An 11,905-nucleotide genomic window follows, 5' to 3' on the forward strand; every position below is an offset into this window, starting at 1 on the left:
TTGTAACTTTGGAAACTATGACCCATTCGCAGGTGGAGATCCCACCACAAATGAGCAGATGTTGATCAAGAGATCAATGTTGAGCTGGGGTCTGGGAGCGATTGGGTCAGTGCAAACCTCCTGTACCCACTGTCCATGCCCCCTACATGTAACTAACCCCAACCCCCTTTGTGTGGAGTTTGCATGTTCTCTCTGTGACCATGTAGGTTTTCCTCATGCTCCAGTTTCCTTCAACATCCCAAAAACATGCATTATAAAGTAATGGCAGCTGTGTGTAGGTGAGTGGTACAAGATTGGGTACGTGGGAGAGAATGGAGGACGTGGGCTTGTGCTGAGAGCTGGCGTGGACTTGGCCTTGGCTCCTGTGTTGTAAGGGGTGGTGTGAAACCAGTCAGGACTTGGCTGTGATGACTTTCAGGAATGAACCAATTGGAATTTGTGCACAGCAAATGATTACATGTGGCCTTTAGTGGTCCATTCACTGAGAGGGAACTTGCTCATACAGCTGCATAAGGATTTGGAACAATTGAAGTGTACTGGGGCTGTTGTAAAAGCAATAGAATGAAGTTACTTAAGTAAGTTTTCTGTAAGTATGGGAATCATAATGTCAGGATTTTCCTGTGTGGTACTGGGGTATGAACAGAACAGAGACTGCCCCAGGGTTGGTAGTGGTGACTCTCTGACTACTTGCTGTAGAGCCTCTAATATTCTACCATACCAAGTGTGATCTCACCAACACCTTGTAGAATTGTAACATGATGTCCCAACCCCTATACTAAATACCCTGACTGATAAAGGCAAGTGTGTCAAATGCCACCTTCACCACTCTGTCTACCTGTGTCTCCACTTTCAGAGAACCATTTAAGAGACTCTTAGATAGATACACGAATGATAGAGAAATGGGGATCTATGTGGGAGGGAAGGGTTAGATAGATCTTAGCGCAGGACAAAATGTCAACACAACATTGTGGGCCGAAGGGCCTGTTCTACATTCATGTACTTGTACCCCTGGTCTCTCTGTTCCACAACACTCTCCAGGGCCCTGCCACACACTGTGCAAGTCCCGCCCTGGTTTAACTTACCAAAGTACAACACCTCACACTTGTCCGCAAAGTCCATCTGCCATATTTTTGCTCACTTTCCCAGTTGATCTAGATCCTGTTGTAACCTTAGACAACCTTCACTGCCATCCACACCATTGATTTTGGTGACATCTGCAAACTTACTAACCATGTTAACAACATTCTCATCCACATCATTAATATGCATGACAAACAACAGTGGACCCACACCAATCCCTGCGGCACACCACTGGCCACAGGTCTCCATTCTGGGAAACACCCTCCACCACCTCCCTCCAACTCCTTCCACCAAGCCAATGTTGTATCCAATTTGCTAACTCACCCTGGATCCCGTGATCTAATCTTCCAGCCCAGCCGATGTGCCTTAAACTTCCTTCTAAATGTTGTCTTCACTTATTTATGCTTCTTGCAAGAATCCTGTTTCATTATAGTTTGAAGCTGCAGATCAAGCTAATGGCAGAAAGTTTTGTCCCTCCTTCCTGGTTTCTGCCCTTCCTGAGAGGCTGCATGTCTCCAGCACATCTCCCAAGAGGCTGCAGGCCTCCTGAGCCGCTGGATGTTCCCAGCACGTCTCCAGTTCTTTATCTTCCGTTGTACACAATCAGTTCTCCAGAAGTAATTGTAAAAAATTTTCTTTAATTCAGTAGAAACTCTGGAAGATCCACACATTGCGATCTGGAGATGTATCTGAAGTGAACTGATTGGAAAGGATTGGACAGTATTTGTCGTCATAGCAGTGACGTCCAACCCTGTAAACGGGTTCCTCAGTAGAAGAGTTGGGGCAGAAAACTCAGGCGATCTTGTATCCCAGTAGGTCCATCCTGCAGCAGGTTCAAGCCAGAGTCTTTATCTATTGTGTTGCTCTGAAAGGCCCAAATATAGATTCAGAAAGTTCTGTTGCCAAGTAACAAGGAACAGTTCTTACTGAAACAGATACTTTAAAAGAAATCTACAAGCTGTTTTCAAGATGTTGTATTTTTTTCTGAAAGAATATCTGTAATTTATTGAAATTAACACATAGCTGTCACATTTATACAATGATTTTATGCCAACTCATCATAAACAAATGAAACACATACACATTCAATGCAAATTAAATGACTTCCCCGCACTAAAAAGCAGTTCTCCCATTTGTGGGTGAGATTGTCAGCTTGGTACAGCCAATTCAGTGATTTACAGACCTTATTCCCACTGTGTCCTTTACTTGTCGAAGCCCGTCCTCCACCTTTAGAGCAATAGAGTCTTACAGCACGGAAACAGGCCCTTTGGCCCAACTCATCCATGCTGACTGTCTTATTAAATACAAAAGGTTTTGGTAGAGATCACAGGAAATGGGATGTCACATTGGAGGGGCAGGAAAACTCAAAGGTAATTTGTTGTGGGAGATTTTAACCTCCATATTGATTGGATGAAGCAAATTGACAAGGGTATCATCGGAGAAGAATTTGTGGAGTGTGTGAGGGATTGCTTCTTACAGCAGTATATTGCAGAACCTACCCAGGAACAGGCTCTTAGATTTGGTTGTGCATAATGAGGAAAGATTAATAAGAGGTCTTGTGTTTAAAGGTCTCCGAGGAGGAAGTGACCATTATGCATTCCAGATGCAGTTTGAGGGTGAACCCCATTGTCTTCAGCTTAAATAAGGGCAATTGTAATGGTACAAAGGTGGAGTTGTCTAAGGTGGACTGGGACAATAAGCTAAGAGACAGGACAGAGGATGAACAGTGGCAGATAGTCAAACAGCTGGTCCATACACTCAGCAGGAACTTATCCCAATTAGAAAGAGGGGTTCCAAGAGAAAGAGGCACAGTCTGTGGTTTACTAAGGAGGTCAAGAATAATGGTACATTGAAAAGTTGGGCAGACAAGGTGGCAATGGCTGGCGATTGGCCAGCAGACTGGGAGATTTTTAGGATCCTGCAGTAAAAGAGTAAAAAGCTCATAAGAAGGGAGAAAATTGATTCTGGGAGAAAACGTGTGTAATGTCAAAGCACAGTGAGAGTTTCTATGAATATATAAAGGTGGTGGCTAAGTGTGGGACCTCTATTGTTGGCGAGATGCTAGAGTCAATAATCAAAGAGAAAATAACTAATCATTTAGGAAAGTTGAATATGGGGCAGGATTAAGGGGCTGATTGGCCTACTTCTATGTCAATTCCCTCAATATCCAAAAAAATCTGTTGATATCTGTCATAGATTGAGTTATAGAATCATACAGTACAGACAAGGCCCTTCAGCCCATCATGTCCATGCAACCCATCAAGTACCTGTCAGTACCAATCTCACTTACCAGCACTTAGGCCATTGCCTTGGTGAATCAAGTGCTCACCCAGATCCTTCTGAGGTGCTATGGGAGGACCTGCCTCTACCACCTCATGTGGTCTTGACCTGAACCATCAAGGATTCCTTCCCCGCCCCCCCCCCCCCCCCCCCCACGGATGCTGCACGATCCACTGAGTTCCTCCAACAGATTGTTTTTTTGCTCCAGATTTCAGCATCTGCCATCTCTTGTGTCTCCATCCTGGTGAAGCTCCTCTGCACCCTCTCCAGTGCAGTCATATCCTTTCTAGAGTGTTGGACCAGAATGGACCACAGCACTCCAGCTGTGGCCTGACCAATGGGTTATATTGTTAGTTGTGTGCAAGTCATCCCATCATAAACAGGACAATTCCAGAAGGAATCTGCAAGAAGAGTGTCATTGACATACCATGTGAAAGTCACACCCTCACATATAACCCACAAATGTTATACAGGAGTTCAGGGTGTTGCCGTAATCAATGACTAATTGTAATTTTTTTCTGCAGCACTTCACTTAAACTGAAGTTGCATTAAAATATTAGCTTGACAGCAAATGTAGATACAGTAAAATACCACAATAAAAATGATCAGATGTTGATTGTAGGTTTTCTGGTTCCTGAGACCTTCCTTTGATTGCCTTTCTTGAAAATTAAGCTAAGAAATCTTACCTGAACAATGGCATCTTCTGCCTCAGGGTTACACCAAATCATCAGTCTGTGTTTTAGTGTTGACAGAGGATGCAAATCTGCAGAAATCTCTACTGCCTCCTCCAAATCTCAAAGACTCCTTGTCTACAGAATGGCCCAGAGTGAAACCCACATCTCTCCCTGCTTCTGTGCTCAGTAACACAATGAATAAAATCTGGAATCCCATTGGATGTTTAATAGCTTTTACTAAAGTGTTGAAACCAAATCCTTTGATCTGTCTGTTCTGCTCCAGGACTTTGCTGACTGGGATATCTTTAGTTCCTCATTGTGGGGCTGATCCAGTGAGGAGCAAGTACACAGACTACACCTGCTTCTGAGTTTAGAAGAGTTCTCACCGAAACCTACAAAATTCGGAGAGCCTTGCTGGCTGGATGAAGGGATGACGTTTCTCCTCAGAATAAGAGGTCATCCCAGGACAGAGATAGGAAGAAAAGTAACAGAAAACAAACAAAACTGTGGATGTTGGAAGAACTCAGCCAGTCAGCAGCATCTGTGGAAAGAGAAACCAGTCAATGTTTCAGACCAGGTTCTGCAGATGGGTCTTTGACACGGAACATGAACTGGTTTCTCTTTCCACAGATCCTACTTGACTGAGTTCTTCCAGTATTTTCTGGTTTTGTTGAGATAAAAAGAAATTTCTTCACCCAAAGTTGGTGAATCTATGGAATTCTCTGCCCAAGTTGGATATAACGACTTGGTCACTGAGTACATTCAGTAGCTGGGGTGCTGTGAGCAGTTCTGTTCTCCACACTATTGGAAGGACATGATTGCACTGGAGAGGGTGCAGAGGGGATTCACCAGGATGTTGCCTGGGATGGAGCGTTTCAGACATGAGGAGAGACTGGAGAGGCTGGGTCCGTTTACCTTGGAGTTGAGGAGGCTGATTAAGGTGCACAAAGTTATGAAGGCATTGGTAGGGTAGATAGTGTTCATTGAAGCAGTCCATGACCAGAGGGCATAAGTCTACAGTCAGGGGTAGGAGGTTTACTGGGGATTTGAGGATTTTCATTTCTCCCAGAAAGTGATTGAAAGCTGGAACTCACTGCTTGAGGGAGTGATGGAGGGAGTGATGGAGGGAAGTACTCCCACTTCACTTAAAATGTAGATGAAACACCAGGCTGTGTGTTGGACAATGGAATGAGTATGATGGCCAGCATAGACAAGATGGGCTGAAGGGCCGGTTTCCTTGCTGTATGACTCTATGAAATGTAGTTTATCCACTTCTGCCACTAGGACCATGGTCCCGTCTTCAAGTTCACCACGTGATGCTCTTCTCGAGTGGGAATTCCACTGAAAAAAGCAGAGAAACAAACCTCCACATTACCACCCAGACATCCTTGTATCGCACCACACGATAGATCTCTTCTCTAATCACAAAATACGTTCAAATAACGCTTCATTCTGTCAGTTGGGAATGTGGGAACAGGAAGAAGACATTCTGCCCCTCTCCCTGCTCCAGCCCCACCGTTTACTGAGACCACAGTGATCCGTGAGTGGAACTCTACCTGCCTTTCCCTGCTTCCTTGTCTCTGGTGTAACTACGGACATTGTGATGAATCAGCATGCCTGTATTCCCTTAATGGGTAACAAAAGTCTATCGATATCAAACTGAAAATTAAAAATTATTCCAGCTTCCATTATCAGTGGAGGATTTGAAATCTCTCCCGCCTCCCTGTGGAAATCTTTGCTGACTTCTCTCCTGAGAGGGACTGCACTAATGTTACAACTCTGCCCCCAGTACGGGACATCCCATCCAGCAGCAGTAGGGTCTGATTTAATCAATGTTTAGGGTTCAGTAACAGTAAACACCGATTAAATCATCCCCAATCTTATAAACCCACAGTTTGTGTGATAGTCGTAATTGAACCTTTGGAATCTGAGTAAACGTGGACTGAGCTGCCTCAGAGGGCAATCAGCATCTGATGTGGTGTGATCCCCAGTGTTTGTCCGGGGCTCTGGATCGCTGCAGTGTAACCTCTGTCCCATAACTCCAGACATCAAGGCCTGTGTACCACTGGCCTCCTTGTTACTTTCTAAACCCACTCACCACCTCTTAATCTGTCAACATGAATTACTGGGTCACTGCTGTCGAAGGTGCCCAGTTTTATCTTTTCTCGGGTGAGCTCACTGTCACCTACATTCACCTCATGAGTCACATCCTGATGTCTGCTCCCTCCGTTCCCTCTCCTGTTGCTCCAAGCCAGGTCACTCAGGTTACAGCCATGCAGTACAGACACAGGCCCTTTGGCCCACTGAGTCCGTACTGACCACCTCTCAATGCCAGAACCTCCAACCTTAGCTGCAAGCTCAAATCACATGCCTTCTGGAAGTCGAAATAAATAAAAACCATTGACAAGCCCCACCCTGTATTGAGCTACCTATTCAAAGAACTCAACCAGTTTCGTGAGGCACGACCAAGTTTTCTCCTGATCCACGCCGACTCTCTCTGATCTGCTGGAAATCTTAAGGGTTTTAGTCATTTTATCCCTAATTATAGACTCCCAGGAACCAATTTTGTGAATCTTTCCTTGGACCCTCACATCCTTCCTGTAACGGGACAATCAGAATTGAACAAAATATTCCAGTTGAGACCAGACTGGTGATTTATGAAGAATGACTTCCTTTCCTTTATACTCTCTGCCGACCAGAATTGTTTCTGCCCTATTTTTCAACCCACTCCACCACTTTCAATGACTGGTGCACCCATTCCCCCAGCTTCCTCTGCTCCTGCACCCCCCCCCACCCTTAGAACAGGGTCCTTTATTCTACATTGCCTTTCCTTATTCTTTGTATCCAAGTACCATCTCCTTCATTGGAAGCACCCTCTTCCCTGGCGAGGGCAGACACAAGGTACTCATTTAGTACTGTTGGGTCAGGATCCAGATTGTTGCTTTTATTGTGTTTTTCCTTGTAGTTTTAGCTTTCTTTATGCTCTTATATGTTTGTATAATCACCTGCAAACATTCAGTAACCTGTAGTACATTTGGTTCTGTACTTCTGTAGTTTCTTTGTCTGCAAAGCTGAAGTGTGAAGTTTCTTACCTGGTTTGCAGTATAAAAGGGGAGCATGTGCTCACGTTCCTTTGTTATAGTTACAGTTCCCTTGTTACTTCTCTGCCTCGCTTGCTGGCACAGGCTGACCCTATCTGACCTGCACTATGATGAACACCTAATAAAACAGCTGTAACCATAAGATTTGCTGTAACTTCTGAAGAACCTCTGGATAACATCATCTCCAGATCTAACAGTACCTTAACATCACCCTCAGCATCCATGTGCAAGTTCCCGTTAATATTTCCCTCCTGCCCTTCACTATTTATACTCCTATAGAACACTTTGGGATGCACTTACATTTGCAGCTAATCCTTTCCCACAAGTGCTCTTTGCCTCTCTTTGCTTCTCACTTTCTGTAACTGGCCTCAGGTCTCCACACACCTGCCTAGATTTCCAGCAGGGTCTCTGACTGTCTTTTCCCCAGGGCTGGTGACTCAAGAACTAGAGGGCACAGGTTTCAGGTGAGAGGGGACCTGAGGGGCAACTTTTTCACCCAGAGGGTGGTCAGTATATGGAACGAGCTGCCAGAGGAAGTGGTTGAGGCAGGTACATTAACAACATTTAAAAGACATTTGGACAGATTCATGGATAGGTGTAGAGGGATATGGGCCAAATGCGGGCAAATGGGACTAGCTTGGATGGGAATCTTGGTCGGCATGGACCAGTTGGGCCAAAGGGCCTGCTTCTGTGCTGTGTGAGTCTCTGTGATCAGGAACAGGAACCAAACTCAACCTCCTGTCGGGCATTTCACAGTTCACTGTGCCAATTCCTGCTGCCAGTTGCCAGCAGCCCGACCACCAGACTCCCACACGTCCTCTCAGTAACCAGTGCAATCAGCACTTCATCGGGACAAACCACACTGGGACTGGTACCACAGGCTCAGAGTCTGGTTCCCAAATGAATCAACAAAAATAAAAGCAGAGACAACTTCTTGGGTCAATGACTTTTCAGGAGACTATTCTGATGAAAGTCCATCTGCAGGAGTCAATTGTATGGTTGGAGGAAGACCCCCCCCACACTGGACCCACCTTTTATAACCCTGGATGACTGCTCGGGTGGTAAGAAGCTGAGCTTTAAGGTTGTTTCGTTCCTGTAGCACATCACTCAGTTCCTGGAAGGTGAACCTTGGGCAATTCGGGTCCTCCAGGTTTATGAGAAACTTGTCAGGTCCAACGGTTCGCTGCTTTCAGAAACCAAACATTATTAACTGGATGAAACGAGTGTGTGAATACCCACCCACACTCACAGACTAACGACTCCCACAGGTCAGGCAGAAAGTACAACAGTGATCTACAGAAGTCACAGTCACTGGGGCCAGAGTGACTGAAACACAAGATTCTTACACAGTCAGCTCAATACCCAATTCAGAATCCCAAGCACAGATCCAGCTCGGGATTTCTGAAGGTATTCAGGGAGGCCTTTGAAGGGAGAGATGTACTTCACCTTGTAGCCCATGAGGATGGGCAGGATCCCACAGTTGGGACGTCTCCACAACCTCTGGAAACAGAATGCCGATGGAAGCTGCTGACTTCACAGGCAAGTGAGGTGAAACTAAATTCATATCCATAAATCAGAGGACAGAGGTTGAGAACCAGGCAGAGGGAAGAAGATGAAAGTTTAACACAATGACCTGTTGTGACTGGGGACTTGTTTCAGAGCAACAGGAACTTACAAAACAGAACTAATATTTGAAAAAATTGCACAGGACTCTGGGGAAAGACCGAGAGTTGGACAAATTGGAGCTTTCTCACAGAGCTAGCATGGGCTCAACGGGCTAAATGGTTTTTATAGAATCAATGGAGATACAGGCCCTTCAGCCTATCAAGTCTATCTATACTAACCCTATTTACCTGCAATGTTTCCATATCCCTCAATGCCCTGCTCGTTCAAGCACCTGTCCAGATGTGTCTTAAATGTTGTTACTGTTCCTGCCTCCACCTCCTCCCCTGGCAGCTCGTTACGGACACCAACTACTCTCTGTGTGAATATCTTACCCCTAACATCCCCTTTAAGTCTCCTCCTCTCACCTTAAACCTCTGCCCTCTATTCTTAGACACCCCAACCATGGAAACACCCTACCTATATCTCTGATAATTTTATATACTTCTGTCAGGTTGCCTTGCAATCTCCTTTACTCCAGGGAAAACAGACCCAACATTCAATTTCTCTTTATAAATTAAGCCTTCCAATCCAGGCATTGGGTGCAGTTCTGGTTACCCCTTTATAGGAAGGAGGTGGAGGCTTTGGAGAGGGTGCAGAGGTGGTTCACCAGTACGCTGCCTGGATAGGGCATATGTTATGAGGAGGGTTGGACAAACTTGGAGAGTCGGAGGCTGAGGGGAGACCTGATGGAAGTTTATAAAATTATAAGAGGTATCAATAGGGGAGACAGTCAGGGTCTGTTTCCCAGGGTAGAAACGTCAAGTAGTAGAGGACCTGCATTTAAGGTGGGAGGGGAAAGTTCAAAGGAGATGTGCGGGGCAGGTTTTTTATTTACGCAGTGGTGCCTGGATCAGGCTGCCAGGGGCAGTGGTGGAAGCAGATACGATGATGAAGTTCAAGAGGCTTTTAGATTGGCACACGAATATGCAGGGAACAGAGGAATGTGGACCATGTGCAGGCAGAAGAGGTTCAGTTTAATTCGGCATCACGTTTGGCACAGACATACATGGTGGACCGAAGGGCCTGTTCCTGTGCTGGACTGTTCTGTGTTCTATGTTCATATTCCTGTGAATCTTTTCTGCACCCCCGCTGCATTAATTACATTGTTCCTGTTGTGTGGAGACCACAATCCCATACGATGCTCCAAGTGCTGCCTAGCCAACATTTGTACAACTGTAACATGACAATTCAACTCTTGTACTCAATGCCTGGGCCAATTTGCTGTGTGATTTTATGGTATACAGGCTAAAGTATTGGGACTTACTGTTTTCTGCTGTGGTTTATAAATCTTTTGACACCTGTCCAATACACAGGATTCAGAGACTTTACAATGGCTGCTCACCCACAGAACTGTGGTCAGTTATGTGGGTTTAAACATTGAGCCAATTGAAGCAGATTCTGCCTCAGTATCAACGAGCAACAGCCACGGGAGGTCAGTCAGCAGGGTTTGAAATCCATCCATACCTCCTGCTCTGTGTCACTCACTCCATTCTGTAGTTCTCCCATAAGTCTTTCTGCTTTGGTCTTCAGGTTGTCCCGTTCAAGTTTCAGTTCCTCTAGGCTGATGGAACTTTTGCTGACCAGAGTTTCAAACATTTCTAAAACTCTCAGTATCTTGAACTGCAGCTCAGAAATTGCTCTTGAACTTTGTGAGCTACTCACGTCCCTGAACTGACAACCGACATCGTAGGAGATTTCATAGACGTCGTCAACAGTGAGTTTGAGGGGGTCCTTCTCAAGGGCTGCCCAGGGTTCCCCACCTTCCATTCCCTCCCAGGTATCAGCTGAAGCAAAGCTGAAGTTCTGATCTCTGTTAACCTTTTGCTACAAATGTGAGGACTGGCAACACTATCTGGAGAAACGTTCACAAAACCCTCTTCACAGATCAGGGGAGTTAAATGTTTCTCTCTTCCCTTCCTTAACAAGAGTTCACCTGACTTCACTTCCCTTCTCCAGTTGCTCCATTGTTGACTTCAGTTGCTGGGCAACCGTTGGACGAGGTGTTGGGAGGTGTGGACCAGACAGGTTCAGTGCAGCCTCTGGCACAGCACCTGGTTTCAGCATTTCCTCTGCAGCACCAGAGAAAGCTGACACATCCAAACCTTTGCATTTCCGGACTCCACTCCCATCCCAAAGCCACCAAGTACTGGCTGATGGGTGAGTATTTAACACTGGAGGGTCACCCCCAACAAGGTGGGATGTAGGATCTGCTCCCCTGCTGTACAACTCTGTGATGTCACAGCAGCCTACATGTGCACAGCAGGATCCCACAGAGATCCCATTCAGACTGTTGAGTGAGGACGAACGTTGAACAGTGCACTGGGAGAGCCCCCTGCACAGTTACTACGACAGCCTTGGTGTAATGCCTCATCTGACAGTGCAGCACAGCTCCAGGTACTGCACTCGGCCGTCAGACACTCTGTGGCTGCACCTTGGATCCAGCGCCTGCTCAGGGAATCACCCCCGACAGGGATCTTCCGTGTCTAATCCAGATGTGGAAGTGGAGGGTCAGTAGCAGCAACCACTCACTCACATCAGGATCCTTCAGAACCCCCCCCTCCACCCCCCAGGAAAGGTGAGTGTGGACGTTAAAGGTGCAGGTCAGGCTCACCACCACTTCTCAAGGGCAATAAATGCCGGACCTGCCAGTGACATCCTGTCCCAAAAAACTAATCAGAAAACAAATGTTTGTCTTTTCACTGTTTGTAATTCCATTTAATCCAGGACTTTGGTGCCTTTCCCCCACCCCCCTCACCCTGAGGCCAATCTCCCCTTCCTGATCAGTACAACAACTGACAATAATGGCACAGCCAGACATCACCTTCACCCACGAACCCTCCCAGCTCAAGAGGAGTTTATTTTAAGCTGGATTTCACTGGGATAATTTCAGTTCACTTATTGCAGAGAGGGGAGTTTCCTGATGTGAAGAACGTGCTCGAGGGACAGTTCAGGGCAACACCCCCCACTCGTTCTATTGATTAACAGGCAAACAGCAGCTGGAGGGTGAACACCAGCCATTGACATTACACAGATGAAGGTGAACATTACTCCCACTCTGCACAAGGTTGGATCAGGTGGACAGGGAAACCACAGGTTAACCTTTGG

General features: G+C 46.1%; 1 protein-coding gene across 1 annotated transcript; it reads right to left on the reverse strand.

Annotated features, from left to right (window-relative positions):
• Nucleotides 1-5,314: 5,314 nt before the first annotated feature.
• rilpl2 (Rab interacting lysosomal protein-like 2) lies at nucleotides 5,315-10,567 on the reverse strand. Its single transcript, XM_052031817.1, has 4 exons — nucleotides 10,286-10,567; nucleotides 8,471-8,476; nucleotides 8,167-8,318; nucleotides 5,315-5,375 (listed from the first exon to the last, which is right to left on the reverse strand). Exons 1-4 carry the CDS (start codon nucleotides 10,565-10,567, stop codon nucleotides 5,315-5,317), a joined length of 501 nt encoding a protein of 166 aa, XP_051887777.1.
• Nucleotides 10,568-11,905: the final 1,338 nt, after the last annotated feature.

This window comes from Pristis pectinata, chromosome 17 (assembly GCF_009764475.1).
Source record: "Pristis pectinata isolate sPriPec2 chromosome 17, sPriPec2.1.pri, whole genome shotgun sequence".
In the NCBI taxonomy this organism is placed as follows: Eukaryota; Metazoa; Chordata; class Chondrichthyes; order Rhinopristiformes; family Pristidae; genus Pristis; species Pristis pectinata.

What these genes read in the sequence shown, in the direction of transcription:
- rilpl2 (XM_052031817.1), bottom strand. Translation starts at nt 10,567, where the DNA reads ATGGAAGGTGGGGAACCCTGGGCAGCCCTTGAGAAGGACCCCCTCAAA. An exon ending in GTCATCCAGGGTTATAAAAG is followed by an intron (nt 5,376 to 8,166) that starts GTGGGTCCAGTG and finishes TGCTTTTTTCAG; the next exon opens with TGGAATTCCCACTCGAGAAG.